Below are 20,983 nucleotides of genomic sequence, written 5' to 3' on the forward strand. Positions count from 1 at the left end.
CCTTGGCCTCTCTCTTCCTTTGCAGGTATTTCTCACGTTCGTCTGGCTCCATGTCCCCGAAGTCTTCGTCTGAGCTGGTGTCATCATTCTCTGCCCGTTTAGCGATTTGTCCGGCACGCTTCCACTTTTCGCGAGCGATCTGGTTGCCAGGAGAGGAGATATGGGTCGAGGCGTGTCGGGCGCGTTCGTCGCGAGACATGGGCTGGGTGGTGTTTTGGAAACGAGCTACCCTGTATGAGCAGTGGGAAACAAAGAATAAACGGGCAATCATGTACCTTCTTTGACAGCCTGACAGACGTTAGACATGGACTACTCGTACTCGGGGACAACGACTTACATCAAACCATCTCGTAGAAGCAGACAAGCCTAGACCACGCATCTCTCTGCGTTGGCGGTAGCCACGATAGTTGCGCTGGTCGGTCTCAGCATCAGATCTTGACGAATTCGAGGTTTGATCGGCACCGACTTGGATGATTTCAGCGGCAGCCTCTTGCTCGTCGAGCGGCTGGTCGCATGTCGACAAGCGTCTCTGGCGAGCCTCTTTGATTTCCTTTTCCTTTGCATCTTGTCGGGCGGCTATCTCACGTAGCTTCTCCTTGGACGGCAGCTCATAAGACATGTGAGGGACGGGCGGAGGTTTGCAGGGTACATTTGTATATCAAGCCATGCAGTATGACTATCGCTGCGAGGGGCAGGAAACGGCGTAGCATGAAGGTCCCCGCGTGCGTGCCAGAAACAAGGAAGCCGCGTGGAAGGCGCTTCTCATCGCGTCATGCCGCTGCACGATGCGGGATGACAGCCGCGCTTAAACCTGCCGATCGCTCTATCTTCAGGGTCCAGACGCAGCATCTTTAATCTCGGATCTTGCTTATCTTTTGACCGCCATCTCCAAACACACAACACACGTTGATGCTGTCACCTTTGCGTCTTCTCACACGCAGTCGCCTCTCTCTCAGGCCTCATGGAGTCGCGCTCCACCGCCGAACCCTGTTGACACTAGCCATCGAGACGTCTTGCGACGACACTTCCGTTGCCATCGTCGAGAAACACAAGGATGCATCAGCAACACTACACTTCCACCAAAAGGTCACGGCCAACACCGCAGCCTACAATGGAATACATCCAGTCGTCGCATTAGAGTCGCATCAGTCGTCTCTTGCACCCTTGATACAACAGGCTTTGAGCCATCTGCCACCTGCGGAGTCGAGCTCTGATCCTCGTCGCGCGTTACACCATCGAGACACTGTCCGCGTCAAGCCAGACTTCATCTCGGCCACAAGAGGTCCTGGTATGCGTTCTAATCTGTCGGTCGGTCTGGATGCTGGCAAAGCATTAGCTGTAGCCTGGGACGTTCCCGTCATTGGTGTCCATCACATGCAGGCACATGCCCTGACTCCGCGCCTGGTGTCTGCACTCGAGTCTCGTTCAGTCACTGGACCGAACTTTCCCTTCCTGAGTGCCTTGGTATCTGGAGGTCACTCCATGTTGATCGAGTCTACTAGTTTGACCCATCACAAGATCCTAGCCACAACCGGCGACATTGCTCTGGGTGATTGTCTGGATAAAGCTGCTCGTGCCATTCTCCCATCGCATCTAGTAGCACCTCCATACGGACGAGCACTGGAACAATTTGCCTTTCCTGCTGGCGCTTCTGACTACCACTACACAGCACCAGCAAAACGCGACGTCGAACTCGCTCGCAGAATCACAAAATGGGGCTGGGGACTAGGCGCACCCCTGGCCGAAAGCAAGAACGGCAGTAGCAGTCGCAAAATGGTCTATTCCTTCTCCGGTCTATTGAGCAGCATCGAGCGCTTTGTGAAATATGAATTTGACCACCAAGCCTCCACCATATCCAAGCGCTTACGCCAGCCTGGCCATCTATCTGATGATGAGCGCCGCGAGATGGCCAGAGAAGTCATGCGTGTAGCTTTCGAACATCTCGCATCTCGCGTTATGCTACATCTAGCCTCTCTTCCGCCCAGAGCGGCTGCAAAAGTCGATTCTGTAGTTGTTTCTGGTGGTGTGGCTGCAAACTCCTTCCTTCGCCATGTAATGCGCGCCTTCCTGGATGTCAGGGGTTATGATCATATACGGTTGTGCTTTCCGCCTATTGAGCTGTGTACAGATAATGCGGCCATGATAGGTTGGGCGGGTATAGAGATGTGGGAGGCAGGTTGGAGGTCGCAACTGTCGGTACGGCCGATCAAGACGTGGTCCATGGATCCAAGTGCTAGCGATGGTGGTATCTTGGGCGTGGAGGGATGGTTGAATGTATAAGTCTTGTTTAGGCCTGTTCATCCAGCTCTCTTTCTAGCTGTCCGTCTTGTGATGATGTGCTTGTCGAGCGAAGCATCTACTTTGCTTGGAGCGCCGTGACTTGCTTGTTCAGTAGGTTGAAGAAAGACTGTCCGTTGGCCATGCTGCCTGCTGTTGCGGCTGTTAGCAATTTGCTCTGAATAGCAATAGGTACTACTCACGCTTTCCGCCTGATGCATTTCCACTCTTGTCGGTCTTGTACACCGAGCCCTTTTCTCTGCTCAAAAACTGTTTGACCTCGACATGGTTGAAGCCGTTCAAAGGCACATGCTTCTCTTGCCCTCCAGCGGCCGCCGCCGGGGCGCTCTCCTCCTTCTTTCCAGTGGCAGGAGCCGGAGCAGGTGTGGCCTTCTGTGCTGCCGCTCTGGTGGCCCACACGTTGACCGGGGGTGCGGAAGTTGGAGCGGGCGAGACACCGGGCTTGGAAGGTGCAGCAGAAGCCGCCGGTGCTGGTGATGCGTTTGAAGATCGTGATTGTGGTGTGCGGGATGCAGAAGGACGAGGTCGTGCCCAGGCTCCACTGTTCGTTTTGCTGTCAGTCTGCGTTTGTTGTGTGTGCTGAAGGCGTGAGAGCTCCATACCGTGGTTCGGCCATTGTTGTGTTTTTGAGAGTTTAGCAGGTAGGCTCGCAAACGCGTCACAGATAAGGAGCGAGGTTCGAGCTGGTGCTTTGCAGAATGGGTTTGTTTGCGAGCGAGACGTCAGTGTTGAGCGAACGATGCGGCTCGCAAGAACGGAGATGCGCTTTCAAAAGGCCGAAAGCGGGCAACCACCAATCGCATGCCCGTCTCTTTGGCAATTGCGTCCGCGACGAAACTCGTAAACAAGACCTCTTGTAATTCTGCTCGGATTTGTAGAATACGTCAAATACAGATTGGATATTTCCCTTTCAAGATCCCTTCGCAATACACCCTTTTGTACACCGCTAACTCCGTCCTCTATGCAATTCATTTAATCCTTTACCTTGACTTCTTGCCCTTCTTGCTCTTCTTGCCGTCAATGTTGGCAGCCTCCTTCTGGACCTCCTCGAGAGCCTCACCAGCCTTGCGTTTGCTTGAAGCATTCTTCGACTTGACGCTGACGGTTGTGCTCTTTCCGCTACGACCTCCTGCCTTTTGGATCTGGCGTTCTGCCTCGTCCCAATTGGCCTCGCCATTTGCAATAGCGTACTTGTCCAGAGGCAAGGCGTCAATCATAGCACGGGCACGCTCCTTCTCGGCAGCCATGTACTCGTCACCAGCTTCGGCGAGATCGTCTTCCAGAGTCTGTTGAAGAGGTGCAAATCGCTGCTCGTCCTCACCATCAAGCTTGTTGGCTTCGGCATCACCGCCGCCGATACCCTTGGGCATGGTCTCTGCGACAGCGCCCTCAACAAGACCACGGAAATGCATCGACATCTTACGCATCACCTTGACGAACATGGCGAGCAATTGACTGCTTCCAAGTCCAAGTTCCTTCTCGAGGTCTTCAAGCGTCTTGCGCTGTAGACCGATGGCATAAAGCAAGGCTTGTTGCACACCACTGAGCTTAACGGCTTCTTCTCCCTTGATACGGCCAGTGAAAAAGAGCTCGGCGATCTTGGGCAGCAAATCAAGAATGACGTGGTAATCCAGCATGTTGTTTGCGTAGCTATCCAGACGCTTCAAATCGAAGGGGCTGAACAGTTCGTCCAACTCGCTCTTGGTCAGCGCTCTCGGCGGCACGCTGCTGTCGAGCTTAATACCGGCATTAGCAGACTCATCGAGACTCAAAGCCTGGACGCTAGTGAACTTTCTGAATTGGTAAGACGAGAGACTAAGGAATCTGCGGTGGAAGTCCTTGGCGTATGCTCCAAGCCAGGCAGGGTCCGAGGAAGTAGCGCTGTCAAGTGTTCTCAACATGACACAGGTGTGTTCTCCAGTGAGATCGTTTGCAGTTTGACGAAGGTAGACAGGCACGAAGTTTGTGCGCTTCCAGAACTTGTGCAGCGGCGAAGTCAGACCATATGAGACACCCATGTAGTCCAGACGGGTAGGTCTGCGCTCTGATAGACGAGCGAAGAGCGGAGGCATGGTCGAAATGTCGCGAACCTTGACGTTGTCCTGCAGTAGACTGGCATTCTCCAACTCGGCATCTGTGACACGTACCATGCCCTCGCTTCCAGCCTCGGCTTGTCCATCGTCCTCGGACAGAGAGGTAAACTTGCCCTCGAAGAAGTCTGTGAGAAGCTCGAGAGCCTTCTTACCGTAGCCCATGTTCATGTAGTCTGGGTGAGTGGCAATACGGACAACACGCGCTCCAGAGAGCCCGGCGAAGTCTTCATCTTGGAATTGTTGACTGACCAGCCAAGGGATCAGATCACCTCCTGCTCTTTGACCACGGCTCAGGCTGTTGATGACACTTTCTCTGCTGATCTGTCCTTCCAGGGCAAGCTGAATGACACACAGGGGTTCAGGAAGACGGTTGCTACCCTCCTCAACTGGAGGTACGAGTACGTACAATTGATGAGCGGGAGCATCAGACATGAGCTGCAAGTCGTTGGGAGTGTTCTTGTAATGCGATGCAACGTAAAGTGCCATCATCTGCTGGAGGAACTTTTCGGAAACGGGGTGGAAGGAGAAAAGAGTATCTCTGTTGACGGAGAGAAGCTGGCACTGATCGGGGTGAGGGCAGCCACGGGTTGTTGATGCGCGAGGAAGAGTGGCGTCCAGACAAAGAAGGCGGTTCATCCATTTCTCGACCGAATCTCCTTGTGCGTAACGGATTGGCTCGGAGAGGGTAATCTCACGAAGAGAGCGACCAGCGATAGCGACCTGGTTATCGTCCTTGGCAGATCTTCCAGTGGAGCGATCGGCGACCTGCTCGTCAGTAGATTTGGAGCCTCCTCGAGACTGTTCACGAAGCTGCTGAATCAGCTTGAGGGACAAGGAACGACCAGTACCCTCATAACCGTTGATGGTCGAGGCCATAAAGACCAGGTAAGGACCCATCAATTTTCTGACCAGAGGGAGGGGAATCGCGGCAGCTTCATCGATGACCAGGAGTTCAGCTTGACCGAGAGTGTAAGCATCCTGGGGCTGGATGTATTGGATGGTCTGCTTGTGTTGACGGTGAATGTTGACTCTGACAATAGCCTTGTTGAAGTCGGGGTTGGTAGATTGAATAATGGTGTAGTCAACGTGGTCGAGGTAGCCCAAAGCATCGAAACCTTTGAAGACGAACTCGAACAGAGTCTTCAAGTTCTCGGGGCTGGGCGAAGTGATAAAGATGTTGCTGTAACCGTGGGCGACGGCAGCGGCGATAGCAACACCGAGTGCTGCAGACTTACCACGACCACGAGCAGCGGTCAGAGTGACTGTGCTTTGCAAAGTCTTCTCGGCAATAGCGTCTACGAAAGTAAGCAAGGCTTTTGCTTGGTCGACAGTACGGGCCAAAGTAACGAGGGATCCAACGGGCTGAGTATCGGCAAGGCTCTCCTTGATGGTCTCGAGTTCCCTAGCAGCAGGGGTCTTGCCCTGGGCCTCTGGGTCAGGGGGAGGTAGCTGCTGAATGGTTTTTCCTCCAGAGATGGGCAAAACGTTCATCTCATCGTCGATGACCAAGCACGAGTCACAGCTGCCGAGAGACAGAATGAAGCGCTCGTTGAAGCGGGCGACAACATCGCCGTGGGCCTCGGTACGGTAGCGCGAGTGAATGTCCATGGAAAGAGTATAGAGCTGCTTCAAACTGCTCATGCCCTTCAAGAGCATGACAACAAGGCCTCCTCCTTCAACGGTTTCGATGGTGCGGGCGAGGAGGTTGGGGGTGATGGCCTCGAAGTCCTGCAGGATGCACATGCCGTAAGTGTTTCCGAGAATCTTCTCCGTCTCCTTGTAGTAGACATAGCGGATGTTCTGGGTCGAGACGAACAGCTCGAAGGGGTCCTCGTTGTCGACATCACGGATACCACGCTTGATTTCCTTCTTGATCTTCTGTTCTCTCTTCTTGCGGTGACTGGTGAAGCCTAGCAGCTTGTTCTTGTAGGCCCAAAGGACAGATTTGTTGGCCTTGAGGTTGGCAGTCTGGAGGATGTAGTGCAAGTTGACAATGACATCCTTCTGGCGATCGCCGACGACAACGAAGAAACCGCGCTTGTGTTCTTGAGCGGCATTGCGGATGAGGGCCGGAATGCGCGAATCACTGCAGGTGGTCAGTACGGAGGAGGAGGCAGCGAGAGAAGACAGAATAGACATACATGGCCTTCTTGCCCATTTTGAAGCTGCGACTTGGGTCGCCGAATCAAATACAAGCTGGATAGCTGTTGGTAAAAAAGTGGCGGAGCTTAAAGAAAGGCCAAAAAGTTGCAGTCAAAATCTCGGGATTAAGCTTTCCGACCCCAGAGATTGACGGGTGTGGCCCGTGCCCGCCTGTTTTCCTTGGTGACGGAGGCGGTGGAGGCTTGGGGCATCGCCTGCGGCGCAATTCAAGGTCGAGCCGCTTTCTATCCCCCGAGTTTGTCGCCAACTGGCAATCCACCAAACAGGTCGATACCGCGCTCCTAACTGCTTTATTCGTGTCGCGTAACCCATCTTTGTATCTGACATATCTCATGATGTGTTTGTGCCGGCCTACCGCTCTGCTACATCACCTCGAACATCGATAGCAGCACTACCGCCAATCTTTGGTCCGCAATGGACTCTTTGAGACACTATGCCTTGGTCGCTTTGACGTTTGCTTCCTGTCTGTTGGCCCTGAACTCGGCCGATGTCTTTGCATATGGTACTTCTATGCCTGCCCTTACGTCTGGCCATTCCACTGACACTTGTAGGACGTACCTTGCACGTTCTTGGCCTGATTCTCGCATCCATTGGCGCCTCCCTCCTGGCCTTGTCGCGCTACCTCAATAGGCCCTCCACGACTTCCTATACCGAGCTTCCTCTCGAGGAGACCAACTCCGACATCTCCCCACCATCACCGCGCTCGCCAGTATCGCCCAGCCTCAGCCATGCTCAGGTTCTTCAGACTAGTCTTCGCGTCTTGCGACTATTCTTCGTACTTCTGGTGGTCGCCATATGCGCTCGCGCTGAAGCTACAAGACGTCTCGTCAGAGATGTCCAATGTGTCGGACCTTCTTACGTCGAGCTGATACCATTTGGCCTTGCCATCATCGACTTCTGCATACACCAAAGACACAAAGTCTCTGCCGCTGAGGACAACTCCAATCTGAGTGTTTATGAACTTCTCGAAGAGTTTTGGGCCACCAACCGCTTCCGTTATGTTATCATTACCGCTCTCTTTGGCCTGTCAAGCGCAGGCATTTTACACCAGAGCGATAGCCCTTCTTCCACGTACATCTGCACGCCCGCAATTCACGATAAAATGATTACGATTCAACGCATTGCTTTAGTTCTCGACTTTTGCATTTCTTTCTGCCTGGACGCTCTTGTACGTTCATATTCCACCTCTGGCAGATCTTCTCCTGCCAAATCCTTAAGCATCATCGGGTGGGCCTGTCTTCTCTCTGCTTCTGCTATCGGTATTTGGGGCGTCATCTGGTTCTTCGCTGTCCCCGAGGATAGATTTTGGGTGCTCGAGATACCTCAAGGCTTCATTTGGCGTTTGATAAAGTTCGCCGCTTTGTGTTGCATAGCAGCACTATCCTCTTGCATTACGGTAGGCCTTCGTCGTCCTCGATTTGGTCATGTATATGTACTAACACTTTTAGATTTTCTACTCGGGTGCCATGTCGATTACTTCTGTTCTCATTTTTGTCGCATCGTGCTCGATAACTCTTAATTGGTCCTGGCACACTTTGCCAGCATTTCCTCCGGATGCTGACACATCGGCTTTGCTTTCCTTCTGCGGCCTTGTGATTGCTTTTGTCGCACTCATACATACCCAGGTCGTTTCGGAAGACCACCGCCGCAAAAAGTACGCTATCTTCTCTGACACGCCAATCACTCTCATTGGGCTTCTGATATTCCTTTTCTGTGTCCGTTTCCTAATCTGGCTTGGCCACATCACGCATGTCGCATATCATCCTATCGATCTCTTGATACATGAAGCGAACAATCTTCATAATGTTTATACCGGACGAGCATACTCGAGTGCTAACTTGACAGCTGCTGTGGTTGAGTATCAGTATCGCCATGGCAGAAATCCCCCGCCTAATTTCCACGAATGGTATAGGTATGCAATTGGGCGTGACTCCTTGGTCATCGATGAATTCGATAAGATTCATCAAGACTTGCTACCATTCTGGACTCTTGATCCGTCGGACATTCGAGAGCGAACATGGCAAACTATATCCAATCCTTGGAACGATGTCGCTGGAATCAGCATTCGTAACGGCAAGGCTGAGATCAGTCCAAATGTCATGCCGACGCATAGATGGATGCTCGACGGTATTGTTGATATGATCAGTCGCTTCAGCGAGTTTCTGCCAGATATGGACTTAGGCTTCAACTTGAACGATGAATGCCGTGTAGCAGTCCCATATGAAGATATACAGGCGAGAAGAAAGGCTGCTAAGCGGAAGATCGACTCATACAATGATGCAAAAAATGCCTTCAGCGGAAAGCGGGCGGATGCCTGGAAGCCAGTACCAGAGGAATCCAGCGGGATTGCGCCTTTTAGGGAGATGTCGTGGCAAAGGACATTCAACGAGTTTGGAAAAGCTGGCTGCCCACCAGGCTCTGCAGTGCAAAGTACACTGCATTGGTCTACTAGTCATCTGTGCACATCTTGTGTGGCTCCTCATTCGCTAGGTGCATACCTCTCCAACTGGACGAAAAGTGCAGACATCTGCCATCAACCTGACATAGCCAATCTGCACGGCTTCTATCTTTCTCCAGCAGCTTTCAAGGCAACTCACGAGCTGTATCCTGTCTTCTCACAATCCAAAGTTCATGGCTACAACGACATTCTGTACCCATCCGCATGGAACTACATGGACAAAGTCAGATACGACCCAAACGACGATCATCCTGACCCTTCTTGGGACGACAAAACACGCACACTTTTCTGGCGGGGAAGCACTTCCGAAGGTGTCTCATCTTTCACGGGTGTATGGAGAGGCATGAGTCGCCAGCGTTTCATGAACCTGGCCAACAACATCGCCTCCACTGTGCCATTACAATCAATACTCCTACCTTACCCCTTTGCCAAGAAGCGCAAGCAGCTGGCCTATGTGGATGTGCCTACCTCAGAGCTCACCAAGCACGTCCCCGTGGACGTCAAGCTCGTAGATCAGATCATCCGCTGCGGCGGCCCAGACTGCGACGATCAAGCAACGCATTTCGACCCCATGGTCCCACCAACAGACTTCCAGGCTCACTGGTCATACCGCTATTTACTCGATCTCGACGGCGCCGCCTTCTCCGGTCGCTTCATCCCATTCTTGCAATCACACAGTCTGCCGTTCAAAGCAGCCTTGTTCCGTGAGTGGTGGGACGACAGATTGACACCCTGGCTCCACTTTGTGCCTCTCGACCTCCGCGGCCACGGTTTTTGGGCCACTCTCGTCTATTTCATGGGTCTCGAAGGCAAAGTCCAAGGAAAGCATATCATGTTACCCGGTCATGACAAGCAAGGCAAATACATCGCCGAAGCTGGACGCGAATGGACGAACAAGGTGTTGAGAAAGGAAGATATGGAAATATACATGTTTAGGCTGTTGCTCGAATATGGCAGGATCACGGATGACAATAGGGATGAATTGGGGTTGAGTGTTGAGGAGGCGGAAAGGATTGGGAGAAAATGGCTTGGTGATGGGAAGATGTATTATGATGATAAGCATGAGTAGGATCTGTCAACCAATATCCAGTTTGATCACATCTCTATCGACCTTCGTTACCTGCCGCTTTTAGTCGTACATGGCATTTCACACGTCTCGATTGCGAATGTGGTTGCTTCTGACACTGCTAGGAGGAGACGATAGAGGTGATCGGATCCGTTTTCATCATTCTTTTCCTTATATAGCAATTGCTCGGCGGGTATATCGCTGTTTCTTTGCTCTTCGTGAGCAAGTCATATGCCTTGAATGACAATCATCATCATCTGCGGAAGCTCTCCCATGCCTCGCTCTACCGCTCGTGTCTTGCTTCCTGTAAAGCAGATCATGCATATTTTCCGTCAACGTGGCCTCAATCCCCGTCTCCACTCCGTTGTGCTATGTTCTTCCTCATTCAGAATCCCCTCTCTTGGCTTGCCCCTTTTGTTCCGTCGTTTCCTCATCGCGAACCATTGAGTCCGATGTTCTTAACTCTCTTGGCGAGCTGTTCCCCATCACTGCCGTAGCCCGATGGTCCGCTGTCAATTGGTCTCTTTGGTCGGCGGTCGCCGCTCAGCTCAACGATGGTCAGCAGGGATTTCCAGCCTATTTACAAGTTGCACACACCCAAACGTCAGCCAAAATCTTCCTCTTCAAAAAAGCAAATACGTATCCAAAACACTACATGTCAAGGATCGTTTGGAGTGTGGCCCAACCTGGTGTTTGCTGCAACGCTGCACCGAGGCTCGTGTCCTTCTGCGTTGCCACTTGACAAAGGAGACGGAACTCATCCTAGGAAACGTTAGCTCACTTCTTGTACAAATAGACAGTCATTGCAGCATACCTCGCTCAAAACGCCCATAGTATGCACGAAACATAGGACGTGGAAGTCTGACATCTTCTGAACTCCATCGGCGGTATCAAGTCTGGCGACTCTACTCAAGAACGTCTTCAAAGCTCTGTGCTCTTGAGATTGACCAAGCATTTCTCTGTTCTCAACAACGAAGCCTTCCTCACTTGTGAACAAGGGCTTGGCTTGCAAGGGGAAACCGTGGGTGAGCGTGACCAGTAAGTAATCGACAGGGAAAGATGGTTTGGCATTTTCTTGCACGTTTGCTCCATATTCGTTGATGCGGCGGTAAAAGACTTCTGGGATGTATCGCGTGCGACCCAACTCCGAGTCCTGGTCTTCTTCCTGTACTAGCATGACTGTCGGATCGGCGGATGGCTCAATAATGTCAGCCCGTGTCATTTCAACAGCAGAGTCGGATGCTTGATAAGCTTGAACAGCGATCTGGTCCTCGTCGTCACCAGTGATGATGCAGGTCACAAAGTTGGAGCCAAACGAGCCTGTCTCACTCCATCTCGAGGGACGCGGGTACTTTGCTTGGAACCTCGAAGCGAACATGATCTCGAGCGACGACATGAAGTATGAGTCGGCATGACGTTTGCATACGACAGTACCGTCATTCTTGCCCGAGTCGATCAGGTCGGTGAAGATGACACCGACCCGCTGAAGACCGCAAAGTGAAGCGACTTTGTCGATCTCGTTCTCGTTTGCCCAGTCGTTGAGTGTGACGCCGTCCAGTTCATCTACCTGAGGAGGCTCATAGATAGCTTCGATGACAGCTTTCGTACCAAGAGGGATCTCGGCGTAGGGCTCGTAGCGGCCGTACATGAAACCGATTCTTTGAGCACCCGAGTTTCTCCAGAAGTCGAGGATCTTGTTGATAATCGCGGGAGAAGAAAACTCGACGTGGTCGACCATGCGGTAAGGTTGAGGCTGTAGAGTGATGGCACTAGGCTGGCATTTTGTGCAGATACCTGCAGGGAAAGGCTTGTGACCTGAAGGGCAGTTTGGGTTGACGCGATAGTATGGCTCAGTGAGGGGAGGCATCCAAGAACTTCCAGACTCGTACTTGTTCTTTCCTTGGTTCACTTTGCGGAGGTATGCATGGTATGAGAGGTGTTTGATCTTCTTCTCGGCCAGATAGCCGGCATCGTATGGCTCGATGGGCTGGCAGTGGTCGCACATGCCGTTGGGGCCGTGTCTGCACATTCTTGTGTCGCGAGGTCTCTTGATCTTGCCATTCTCTTTGTCCAAAGCATCGTCGATCGGCAACTGCTTGACAGTGTCCCAAGGGTTGTCGACACGTGTCTGAGCAGTCAGGTTGGGAATGGCGATGGTGGCGGTATCCTGGGCAGTGACTTCCTTGCCGTTCAGTCTGTAGGCGTTGGAAGGAGCGGGAGGTTGGTCGCTGGTCGGAGCTTGACCTTCGCTGAATTCGATGAAGATCTGGGCGCCATTTCTGCTATGATTAGTACTGTTTAGTGTCACAGCGGTGGACAGACTTACGCAAGGCCGAGTTTCTGAACAGTGACGCCCTTGAGACTCTCAAGAGATCGCGACTGGCCGCCACGCTGTGGACTTATGGCAACTGATGAAGGAACCGTCTCTGGAGTGAGCTTATCCACAATTTGGGGAAGTAAAGTCGAAAGATCAGTCGAAGGCTCGACGTTCAGGCGGAACTGGCCAATACGACTGGTGAAGCGCAAGATCATGGTGCGAGTTGCTTGTTAGAAACGGGTTTAGGTGTGCAAGAAAAAAAAGGAAGGAGGGCGAGAGTCGAATGTTAAGCAGTAGCTCGGGACGAGACAGCAGGTGAAAGCAGTCGGGGATCGGGTGAGTTGTGGAAGGTGCTCGCCCTCAGTTGTGTACTGTATTGTGAATCTAGCGGTTGCAGCTTCCTTACATGACGTGAGATGTGAACACTGCTGCTCCGGGATCCGGGACGGAGTTAATTTAGCTCCCGTCAGCCCTATCCTGCCAGACACGTCGCAGTCTTGAAAGTGGCAGGCGCATTCTTGAACTATCAAGAAATCCCATCCACATACACCTTCGCAACAATGGTCGACTGGGTCGGTCTCCTGGTCCCCCTGGCATACTTGTCCATCCTCATAGGTTCTCTCGCCACTTTCAGCTCCCTATACCGTCGTCGCAAGGCCCAAAAAGCCGCCAACCTTGCGCCATGGTTCCCACCCCACCTGCAACGTAACATTTACCTCTCGCTCCTACACCTCGACCCTCAGGACCCCTCATCTACCCCCGAAGGCTCTGAGAAGTCATTAAGTCAGATTCCCGACGGCATCATCCGTGCTGCCCTGTTGCGCCGCGCCGTCGAGGACATCCACCGCATCATCCAGATCCGTAACGCAAAGCCCGCCCTTCAAACACTACTGCAGAGAGGTAGCGTTGGTGATGAGTTATGGCAGCGCTTCTTAAGAGCCGAGCAAGAGATCGAGGAGGAGGTCAAGGATGTTGTCTCTGAGGTACGCTTCAAGGACCGACGCCTCCTTTTTGGCATCAAGACTAACTTGTGCTTTAGGCCAACGCTCTCGTACCAAACTGGGGTCAGATCATCTTCCAGTCAGCCAACGAAATCGCCAACAACCAGCTGGCCAAGCAACGCATGGAGGACATCCAATCCAAGCTGCCCGAAGAGAAGGAGTGGTGGGACAAGAGAAAGCAAGGAATCCAGACTCAGTTCATGAAGGAGCTCGACGATGAAGCTGCTGGCAGCAGAAAGGGTTCAGTCACCTCGGCTTCGAACAGCAGAAAAGGCTCTGTGGTTTCTGTCGCTGGCCAGAAGATCAACAGTGATGAGGATGCCGTCTTGGTCGAGACACCGGGCAGTGCGAAGAAGAAGGGCAAGAAATAAACTGACACGTCCACTTTTGTGCTGGTTTGAGATGAAATTTCAAGAGATATCCATTTTTCCTGTCTGAGAAGCTTTCCGATTCATAAAAGAGTCGGAGGACGAAACGCTATGCAGATCCTAGGAGCCTAAACGAGTTCATAGGGTCTAAGAGAAAGAGCGGGTGAAGGAGAGAAGAATCAAATGCATGCTACGTCTTTACGACGGCGCGGATATCAATGTACAATGCGAAACCCCATGTTCTGTGTAAGACTGACTCCGAGCGCCCTGCTGTTCCAAACCCCCATGTCCAAAATCTTCAAACACCACGCCATGCTTTTTTCTAAAATCGTATAAGTTCATCAGTTCCCGCCCTTGGGCGACTGCTTGCGCTGCTTGATAGTCCTAGGTGTCGCATTCACCACAGAGAAATGGCTAGCCTTGGGATCATAGAAAGCTTGCACATCCAGAGTTAGAATAGATCTGCTGCCCTTAAGTTGGATCAATCCTTGGACGACAAAGCTTCCCCTTGGCGGCTCCATCTTCTTGGGCATCTTTCCCTGGGCAAGTGTGGCGTGGAAGATGTGTTGGGCTATGGGCATCTCTATGCTCGAGGGTGGTTGCGGCACTTTGGCCCATGGGAAGAGCGACGAGGCACTGCTCTGTTCCTTGTCTACATTTGCTGATTCTGGTGCGCCGGCTCCTGCTTGTGTCTTGGCCTGTGCTGCCTGTTGTTGGGCCTGTTGGGCCTCGAGCAATTGCAGTAATTGTTGATATTTGGCGTCTTGACTGCCGGGTTTGGTGTCAATCTCCCAGCCAAGCAACTGTTTCAAGCGATGGTATTGGAAACCTGCGAGGACCTTTGTGCTGTTGTAGAGGCCATTGAAGGCAGCAGTTGGCCAGAGAGTACGGGTGATGCGGTGTTGCTGTTGGGCGTCGATGCGCTGGAGGGAATAGGCAACGAAGTCGTCGCCAACCTCAATACCTGCGCGAGCATACTCCTGAGGAGGGCCGTCCGGGAAGATGATGTCGAGCCAACACTGGCCAACCTTGGTGTCGCGACCAAGCTGCTTGACGAAGGCGGGGTGCTTTTGAGCGGTGTCGAAGACGATCTTGACCAGTTCGGCTAGGGGAATATTAGCAGATGAACAAGGTATGATATGTTAGAAGTGTCATACATTGAATCTTCTTGTGGCGAGCCTTGTCCTTTGAGACCTTGACGAATTCTTGCCACTCCGGATCCGAGCCCTTGTAGAAGGACCGAGGCAGTTTCTTAGCCCACGTCAAGGGAACGAAATAGGAGTCCTCATCTGCAAACTCGGAATCGGATATGCGAGGCTCTTCGGCTTCTTCACCCTCCTGGATCTCAATCTCGATGTCCGGGAAGAAGTACCAGACATATGCGACGAGGCATGATGAGTAGAGAAAGAAGGAAGCGATACGGAGAGGAGTGAATAACGGCGGAGGCTGGAAGCGAACGGTATGTGACCTGACAGGCTCGCCCGGCTGTACGAGGCGGCGGAGATGGGCGGTGGTGGTGAGCGGGCGGCGGTAGAGAGTTGACGGACGGGCTAATGATCTGAACTTTGGGGCGGCGCGAAACATTTGGACAGATGGACGAGGACGATGGACGATGGACCTGGGAGATGATGCGAGCAGAAGCGACTGCCGCGAAGGCGCAGATGGTGAGTTGCGACAGATGAATGAAACACTTGATGATGGCGGAGAGCGTTACGGCCTTGGTTGGACTGGGACGCGGAGGTGACGGGTGACGGGGGACGGAAGAATGCTGCCAAGGCGCCGACTGACGTTCCACCATTCATCGAACACGTCCATAGAGCATAACTCCAAGACAATATAATTCATCGCCCACCGCAAGCATGAGACTGGCTCCGTGTGTCTTGCTGCCTGCTGCAGTCGCTGCTGCAAAGGCTTCTCTGGGAAACCTCTATATCCACAACGAGCAGGTGAGCGGCGGCCAGCCCGTCCTCAGCCTCAAGGCCGACGCCGCCCGTCTGGTTATCGCCTCGCGACTGGGTCTCGACCAATACCACTCGCTCCAGGGACAGGACGACAAGTCTCTGCAAACAATCGATCGCCTCGCTGGAAGCTCCTCTTTCCTCTCATCCCAGGATCTGTCCGTCGCCTTGATTCTGTCGACCGTTGGCCAAGAAGACGTCCCCTTCTCCCTCTCCGACTCTGCCCACGTGCAGACTATCCAGATCAAGGACTCTCCTGATTTCCAGTCCTCTGAGAAGCTATTCAAGCATCTTGCACAACAGTCTGGCATTGACAACTTGGACCACGTCCAACAATCCACCGTCTCCTCTTACACCGGTCCCGCCTTTAGAATCGCCGCGGACTCTGAGGTACTATCACATCTCCTTCGGTCCCACTCTACACATGTTGCTAACTGAATCAGGCACTCGCATCTGCCTTCAAAGTCTTGACCAGCCAGTACCATACCGTCCTTGTGCTCAACGTTCCCAAGGATACTAGCAAGAACACCTACGGTTCATACGATGCTGACGTTAAGTCGCACCAAAAGCGCCAGTTCAAGGAGGCCCCCTTGATCACTGAAGCCACAAAGACTGCTTCTCACCTCAAGGCCACCTTGACTCCTGACGCTTCCTCGAACAAGACCTACAACCAGACCGGCCCTCTCAGAGGCATTCTTCCTGGCTGCTTCCCTTCATTGTCCACCTGTCAGTCCATGACCCGTAATTGCACTGGTCACGGCTCGTGCGTCCTGAAGCACACCGACAGAGATGCCGGCGACCTCGGTGGCAAGTGCTACTCTTGCGCCTGCCAGGATGACGTCCGCACAAACGCCAACGGCGGCAAGAAGACCACTCGCTGGGGCGGCCCCGCTTGCCAGAAGAAGGATATCGTCATGCCTTTCTGGCTCATCAGCTCCTTCTCCGTCTTCTTGGTCTTCCTCGTCAGCTGGGGTGTTGGTCTCCTCTACACCATGGGTAGCCAAGAACTCCCCAGTGTCATTGGCGCAGGTGTCTCTGGCCCTGTCAGAAAGTAGAGTGTAGTCTCTTACACCTCACATCCAACCCATCATCTCATTCAACCCTTGTCGCAAACCTCATGTAGATATATACCAATTTGATTGTTTTGTCATGTTCAATTCTGCTGCTGACTTGTTCTTTTGTTGTCTCTCGGGAAGGCTCTTATTGACTTTAAAACTGCTTGTCTTTCGAACATTAACTTGCTGTCTTTACATCTGGGTGGACTGCTTTCTAATTTGTGAAAGGATACAGCGCTGCGGTCATCTCAGCCTTTTATCCGGGCATTGGCATACCAAGTGACCATCGCAGCTTTTGACAATCTTGTTTTTGCTCGCAATACTTTATAAGCCAGCTGCTCTGTTCTTGCTCTGTTGTCATTCTAGAATTATGATATCCGAGATGCTAGAGGGGTGACCCTGTCGATTTGTTGCTCACCATCTCTCAGTCAGCATTCCTACGTACTGGAATCCCAGTTGTCTTGCACGTAGCACTAGGAATCAACGTTTTAACACCTTGCTTCAATATAAATTGTGGATGTTTGGAGATGCGAAGTCGCTGTGGACGAAAATGACAATCGTTGCGTTGAGGCAGGCGAATAGAAGACACTTTAAGTCCACTGCCTACACCAGACACACGCAAAATGCAATGATTACAAGTGGTTCTTGATATGTGGCTCTTGTTTTATGAGTATTGTGGGTCTATAATCCAATTAGACTTCGACTGTCATGATCAAAGAGTAAATGTTGTAGACATCATCTCCCTCTTGAACAACAATTGCTTCCTCGAGCTAGTCGTTCTTTCTCATGATCTGGAAGGACGAACAGGGAGCCAGTCTTAGCAAATCCCACATAAATCACTCCTCCTCATCGCTAACCTCCTCTCCATTCTCCCTCGCTTTCTCCTTCCTCTTGCGAATCCTATCTCGCTTCTTGTCCAGCAACTTTCTCAAGTTCTTGGCCACATTGAATGTGCCACCAGTATCCGCGCCACAGTTCGCACACTGCTTTCCACCCTTACTCTTATGCCTCTTCAACGCACAAGCTTCGCAGAAGTAATGACCGCATTTCGTCACCACAGGGCTCTTGTACGGTTCCTTGCAGATGATACATGCGAAAGGAATCTTCTCCAACTCTTTTGCTTCCTCGTCGTTATCGGAGTCGTCTGCTTGATCGTTGCCGGAGCGGTTCGCTGAGGCGACAGTGGTGCCTTTTTGGGGTGCTTTGCTCTTGCCGGCCTTTTCCCACTCCTTGTCGAGTTGCCAGCCTTGTTTGTAGTCTTCTCTTGCGTGGAGGAATTTACAACTGTCGCCGAAACCGCAGAAACCAGTTTGCTTGTAATCTTTGCACACATCCGGCGCGAAGTCCACAAGTGTGATCATGCGCATATTCGTCGGTGCCTTGACGGGTCCAACGCTCTTGCCTAGCTTATCGGGGTTCTTCTGGATGAAGTTGCCGTAGCCTTTGGCACCCTTGTATATTCCATCCTTCTCAACATCCCCATCTTGTTGTTGCCCACCACTCGCAGCTTCATCCACGTGCACCCAATTGCTTGTCCTCGTCGCATCGTCCATGTTTGTGATAGCAGCACTTCGGTCGCCGGCGAACTGTGTACTTTTGCCTAGATCGCGGGTTGGTTTCGTGATGGCCGAGGTGGAAGTGGTGATGCCGCCTTTGCGACGGCGTTTTACGCGTGCGCCACTCTCGTCTTCGCTGCTGTATTCCGAGTCCGAGGCGGAAGGAGGAGTGGCGGCGCGCTTTTTGAGATTGGCTCGTCCGGCTCGCTTTTTGAAGACGACTGGCGCCGCTGGTGTGGCGTCGGCCATGGTGTGTTTGTCGGTTTGGAGCTGTGACAGATGCGTGTGAATATAGGAGACAGCAATCAAATGAGTCTTTGTTCAGAATGTCTCGAGTCGTGTGTTTAGAGCGTTGCGACTGTCTTGTAGAATATGGAAGTTAAAGAGTGGGAGACGCGGGGAAGGAAGCTGTGAACCCCGAAGCACAAGGAGGGTCCGAGACTGACGCAATGCAATTATTAAGCATATTTATTCCTCGACAATCACAATTGCGAGAAAGAGAGAGAGAGAGGGAGAGGGAGTCAAGGTGCATCACAGAGACGTTTACAAGTGGCAGCAAGTAAGTCAGGACAGAGAAGAGTTGTAATTGAAGCAAGAACGATGCGCAGCATCGAACTAGTGAAAGACACTGAAGTCATGAATAATCGTACAAGCATTAGCAGCAACGGAGCCATTTCTACACACGGATCACTGCCGGAAAGCTATCGAGAACGAGCCTGTATATCTCAAACCGAGGCTAGACCAGCAGCCATGGTTTCTTCAATGGCACGCTGGTTAGACATGTGCTCCTGATGTGCGATGCCACGCTGCGCAAGTAGCTCGTTCTGGTGACGTGAAAGCTGATCGTGGTCAAAGTCTGCGTGATGCAAATCGGCAGTGTTGCCTTGAAGATGCTCCAGTATGTTGTGATCATGCTGCATCATTGCGTCGCGTGCCATGAGCGTATCGTGGTTAGGATCGTGACTATGAAGATCCATAGATAAACCGTTCATGTGATGGTGGTGCTGGGACAAATCAAGACTAGTATCATCGTTTGTCGTCCCAGTCAGATCAGATGCACCACCCATAGTATCATGATCGTCAGGCTTGGTCCAACCGCCATAACCTTCACCACGGCTAATGATCTCACCACTCTTCACCATCTTGCTGCGAAGTTGACTCATCTTGCGGCGAGTGCGTTCGCGAAGAAGATCATCATGGACCGGAGCATACCACTCAGTGTGGTCAACGAGGTGATACAGTTCTGCGAATATGGCCTCGAAGGTTTCGAGCGAGTTTTGGTTGTAGGCATAGGTCGAGTGTTTGTGCATTAGCTGAACCAACAGCTTCTCAGGACCCTTTGCCCAGACATCTCTGCTCTGTACCCACTCGGCAGTTAGATGTTCGCGACGGCGACTGCGGCGTTCAAGATCCTTCAGCATGCGTTCTTGACGTTCCTCAGTACGTTTGCGGGCTTCTTGAACCTTACTCTTGCTACGGGAATCCCGAAGCTTGGGTGTAGTTGGAGTAGTGCCTGTGGTGGCAGACTGTGGAGCAAAGGGATCGTTGTTTGCGGTCGAGTCTGGATGCATGTGCGAGGCAGTGGTAGTGTCTACATCAAGGTGATCAAACAACGAATCGTCGTTTGGCGTGTGTGACTCGCGTCGTTGGCGCATCAAGCGACGCATCTTGAGTTTGAGTTCGACCTCTTTCTTCTGCAGCATGATCTGCTGGAGCTGTAACTGCAATGTCTCCTCGTCCTCAGACAGAGGGTCAAGGTGTTCAGGCATTAGATCTTGGTGCATGGCGGTGGACTCGGTCAAGCCTCCCAGTGCGCGGGCCAACTCTGGGCTGATGTCTGGCGGTGGTGGCTGGGCACTGTCATCAGTGGCATCGGCCATGGCCATGAGCGGGGCGTACGGGCTCTGATATGTCGTGTCTGGTTGCGACACGGCCATATGGGCTTGAGGAGCGGACACGGGCGTGGGATCTTGGACGACATTGTGCATCGAGTCATGGTCATCATGGGGTTGAGTGTTGACATGGACATCAACGTCGGTATCCAGGTCCATGTCAACACCCATGTCGATGGTGAAGTGCTTGCGCGCATCGGTGCGGAACTTCTTGTGCGAAGTGTTGCGGCGCTCGAAAGCTCTTCGGATAGTGCGCGTACCGACGACGAGCTTATACGTGTCGTACAACCACCAGAGCATGTCATCGACAGACATGTCTGGCTTTTGCGCGACGCGATCGAAGAGGGCCTGCTCGACATCCTTGTTCATGACGCGGTGTCGTCCGGTCCTGCTCTCCGGCGGCTTTCCAATGCGTCCATAGCGCTCAAGCTCAAGCTGTTGTCATGACGTTAGGTCGTGCTCGATGCTGTATCACGAGCGTCGACGACTTGCCTTCCAGCGGCGTATGGTCCTGTCGGACACGCCCGTCTGCTTCTCTATCTCATCTTCGGCGACGCCTTGCTGCAGTAGCTGCTTGACTTGGCTGCGCGCCTCTTCGGGGTATGCTTTGCCTGTATTGTTCCATCAGCACGCTGCCTAGTGCCGAGGCCTGGCCATGGATACGCACCCATCCTTATGACAGCAATGCCAATGTCTCTGTCACTGACTGTCGTTCAAAGTGACAAAAAGCATGGGCTCGGCCTTATTGCCCTCTTTTT

The 20,983-nt window shown here is 52.5% G+C and overlaps 12 protein-coding genes across 12 annotated transcripts; 4 read left to right on the forward strand and 8 right to left on the reverse strand.

Annotated features, from left to right (window-relative positions):
- Positions 1-174: 174 nt before the first annotated feature.
- M438DRAFT_301136 (uncharacterized protein) lies at positions 175-714 on the reverse strand. The gene is made up of 3 exons (XM_029902085.1): positions 467-714; positions 338-412; positions 175-288 (listed from the first exon to the last, which is right to left on the reverse strand). Exons 1-3 carry the CDS (start codon positions 617-619, stop codon positions 268-270), a joined length of 249 nt encoding a protein of 82 aa, XP_029758435.1. The 5' UTR covers positions 620-714; the 3' UTR covers positions 175-267.
- A 213-nt stretch (positions 715-927) lies between these two features.
- On the forward strand, positions 928-2,280 carry M438DRAFT_239456 (peptidase M22, glycoprotease; the record flags this gene model as incomplete). The annotated part of the gene is made up of 1 exon (XM_029899510.1): positions 928-2,280. A coding segment is annotated over one exon (1,353 nt), but the record flags the coding sequence as incomplete, so codon positions are not given.
- A 76-nt stretch (positions 2,281-2,356) lies between these two features.
- On the reverse strand, positions 2,357-2,914 carry M438DRAFT_337285 (uncharacterized protein; the record flags this gene model as incomplete). Its single annotated transcript, XM_029903979.1, has 3 exons — positions 2,357-2,430; positions 2,481-2,839; positions 2,901-2,914. 3 exons carry the CDS (start codon positions 2,912-2,914, stop codon positions 2,357-2,359), a joined length of 447 nt encoding a protein of 148 aa, XP_029758437.1.
- Positions 2,915-3,039: 125 nt separating this feature from the next.
- Positions 3,040-6,610, reverse strand: M438DRAFT_301138 (N-acetyltransferas-like protein). Its single transcript, XM_029902086.1, has 2 exons — positions 6,533-6,610; positions 3,040-6,477 (listed from the first exon to the last, which is right to left on the reverse strand). Exons 1-2 carry the CDS (start codon positions 6,547-6,549, stop codon positions 3,279-3,281), a joined length of 3,216 nt encoding a protein of 1,071 aa, XP_029758438.1. The 5' UTR covers positions 6,550-6,610; the 3' UTR covers positions 3,040-3,278.
- Positions 6,611-6,782: 172 nt separating this feature from the next.
- M438DRAFT_323103 (uncharacterized protein) lies at positions 6,783-10,156 on the forward strand. Its single transcript, XM_029902991.1, has 3 exons — positions 6,783-7,056; positions 7,106-7,950; positions 8,003-10,156. The coding sequence occupies exons 1-3, from the start codon at positions 6,969-6,971 to the stop codon at positions 10,079-10,081; spliced, it is 3,012 nt and encodes a 1,003-aa protein (XP_029758439.1). The 5' UTR covers positions 6,783-6,968; the 3' UTR covers positions 10,082-10,156.
- Positions 10,157-10,729: 573 nt separating this feature from the next.
- M438DRAFT_278376 (nuclear protein localization protein 4) lies at positions 10,730-12,610 on the reverse strand (the record flags this gene model as incomplete). Its single annotated transcript, XM_029901000.1, has 3 exons — positions 10,730-10,840; positions 10,893-12,357; positions 12,405-12,610. 3 exons carry the CDS (start codon positions 12,608-12,610, stop codon positions 10,730-10,732), a joined length of 1,782 nt encoding a protein of 593 aa, XP_029758440.1.
- Positions 12,611-12,955: 345 nt separating this feature from the next.
- M438DRAFT_278048 (uncharacterized protein) lies at positions 12,956-13,767 on the forward strand (the record flags this gene model as incomplete). The annotated part of the gene is made up of 2 exons (XM_029900972.1): positions 12,956-13,378; positions 13,435-13,767. The coding sequence occupies 2 exons, from the start codon at positions 12,956-12,958 to the stop codon at positions 13,765-13,767; spliced, it is 756 nt and encodes a 251-aa protein (XP_029758441.1).
- A 338-nt stretch (positions 13,768-14,105) lies between these two features.
- On the reverse strand, positions 14,106-15,348 carry M438DRAFT_278119 (uncharacterized protein; the record flags this gene model as incomplete). The annotated part of the gene is made up of 2 exons (XM_029900978.1): positions 14,106-14,869; positions 14,922-15,348. The coding sequence occupies 2 exons, from the start codon at positions 15,346-15,348 to the stop codon at positions 14,106-14,108; spliced, it is 1,191 nt and encodes a 396-aa protein (XP_029758442.1).
- A 113-nt stretch (positions 15,349-15,461) lies between these two features.
- Positions 15,462-16,877, forward strand: M438DRAFT_367251 (uncharacterized protein). Its single transcript, XM_029907941.1, has 2 exons — positions 15,462-16,112; positions 16,166-16,877. The coding sequence occupies exons 1-2, from the start codon at positions 15,624-15,626 to the stop codon at positions 16,775-16,777; spliced, it is 1,101 nt and encodes a 366-aa protein (XP_029758443.1). The 5' UTR covers positions 15,462-15,623; the 3' UTR covers positions 16,778-16,877.
- A 532-nt stretch (positions 16,878-17,409) lies between these two features.
- Positions 17,410-18,845, reverse strand: M438DRAFT_347524 (uncharacterized protein). The gene has a single exon (XM_029905928.1). The coding sequence runs from the start codon at positions 18,580-18,582 to the stop codon at positions 17,614-17,616; it is 969 nt and encodes a 322-aa protein (XP_029758444.1). The 5' UTR covers positions 18,583-18,845; the 3' UTR covers positions 17,410-17,613.
- Positions 18,846-18,860: 15 nt separating this feature from the next.
- M438DRAFT_59667 (uncharacterized protein) lies at positions 18,861-20,747 on the reverse strand. The gene has a single exon (XM_029910204.1). The coding sequence runs from the start codon at positions 20,592-20,594 to the stop codon at positions 19,059-19,061; it is 1,536 nt and encodes a 511-aa protein (XP_029758445.1). The 5' UTR covers positions 20,595-20,747; the 3' UTR covers positions 18,861-19,058.
- On the reverse strand, positions 20,697-20,929 carry M438DRAFT_278130 (uncharacterized protein; the record flags this gene model as incomplete). The annotated part of the gene is made up of 2 exons (XM_029900980.1): positions 20,697-20,836; positions 20,893-20,929. Coding segments are annotated over 2 exons (177 nt in total), but the record flags the coding sequence as incomplete, so codon positions are not given.
- Between the last annotated feature and the right edge of the window lie 54 nt (positions 20,930-20,983).

The sequence above is a fragment of the Aureobasidium pullulans genome, assembly GCF_000721785.1.
Source record: "Aureobasidium pullulans EXF-150 unplaced genomic scaffold scaffold_15, whole genome shotgun sequence".
In the NCBI taxonomy this organism is placed as follows: domain Eukaryota; kingdom Fungi; phylum Ascomycota; class Dothideomycetes; order Dothideales; family Saccotheciaceae; genus Aureobasidium; species Aureobasidium pullulans.

Coding starts and splice junctions, on each gene's coding strand:
- M438DRAFT_323103 (XM_029902991.1), top strand. CDS start 6,969: ATGGACTCTTTGAGACACTATGCCTTGGTCGCTTTGACGTTTGCTTCC. Junction 7,057..7,105: donor GGCCGATGTCTTTGCATATG/GTACTTCTATGC, acceptor TGACACTTGTAG/GACGTACCTTGCACGTTCTT. Junction 7,951..8,002: donor CACTATCCTCTTGCATTACG/GTAGGCCTTCGT, acceptor TAACACTTTTAG/ATTTTCTACTCGGGTGCCAT.
- M438DRAFT_367251 (XM_029907941.1), top strand. CDS start 15,624: ATGAGACTGGCTCCGTGTGTCTTGCTGCCTGCTGCAGTCGCTGCTGCA. Junction 16,113..16,165: donor GAATCGCCGCGGACTCTGAG/GTACTATCACAT, acceptor TAACTGAATCAG/GCACTCGCATCTGCCTTCAA.
- M438DRAFT_59667 (XM_029910204.1), bottom strand. CDS start 20,594: ATGAACAAGGATGTCGAGCAGGCCCTCTTCGATCGCGTCGCGCAAAAG.
- M438DRAFT_301136 (XM_029902085.1), bottom strand. CDS start 619: ATGTCTTATGAGCTGCCGTCCAAGGAGAAGCTACGTGAGATAGCCGCC. Junction 413..466: donor CTGCCGCTGAAATCATCCAA/GTCGGTGCCGAT, acceptor GAGACCGACCAG/CGCAACTATCGTGGCTACCG. Junction 289..337: donor CTTCTACGAGATGGTTTGAT/GTAAGTCGTTGT, acceptor AACGTCTGTCAG/GCTGTCAAAGAAGGTACATG.
- M438DRAFT_347524 (XM_029905928.1), bottom strand. CDS start 18,582: ATGGCCGACGCCACACCAGCGGCGCCAGTCGTCTTCAAAAAGCGAGCC.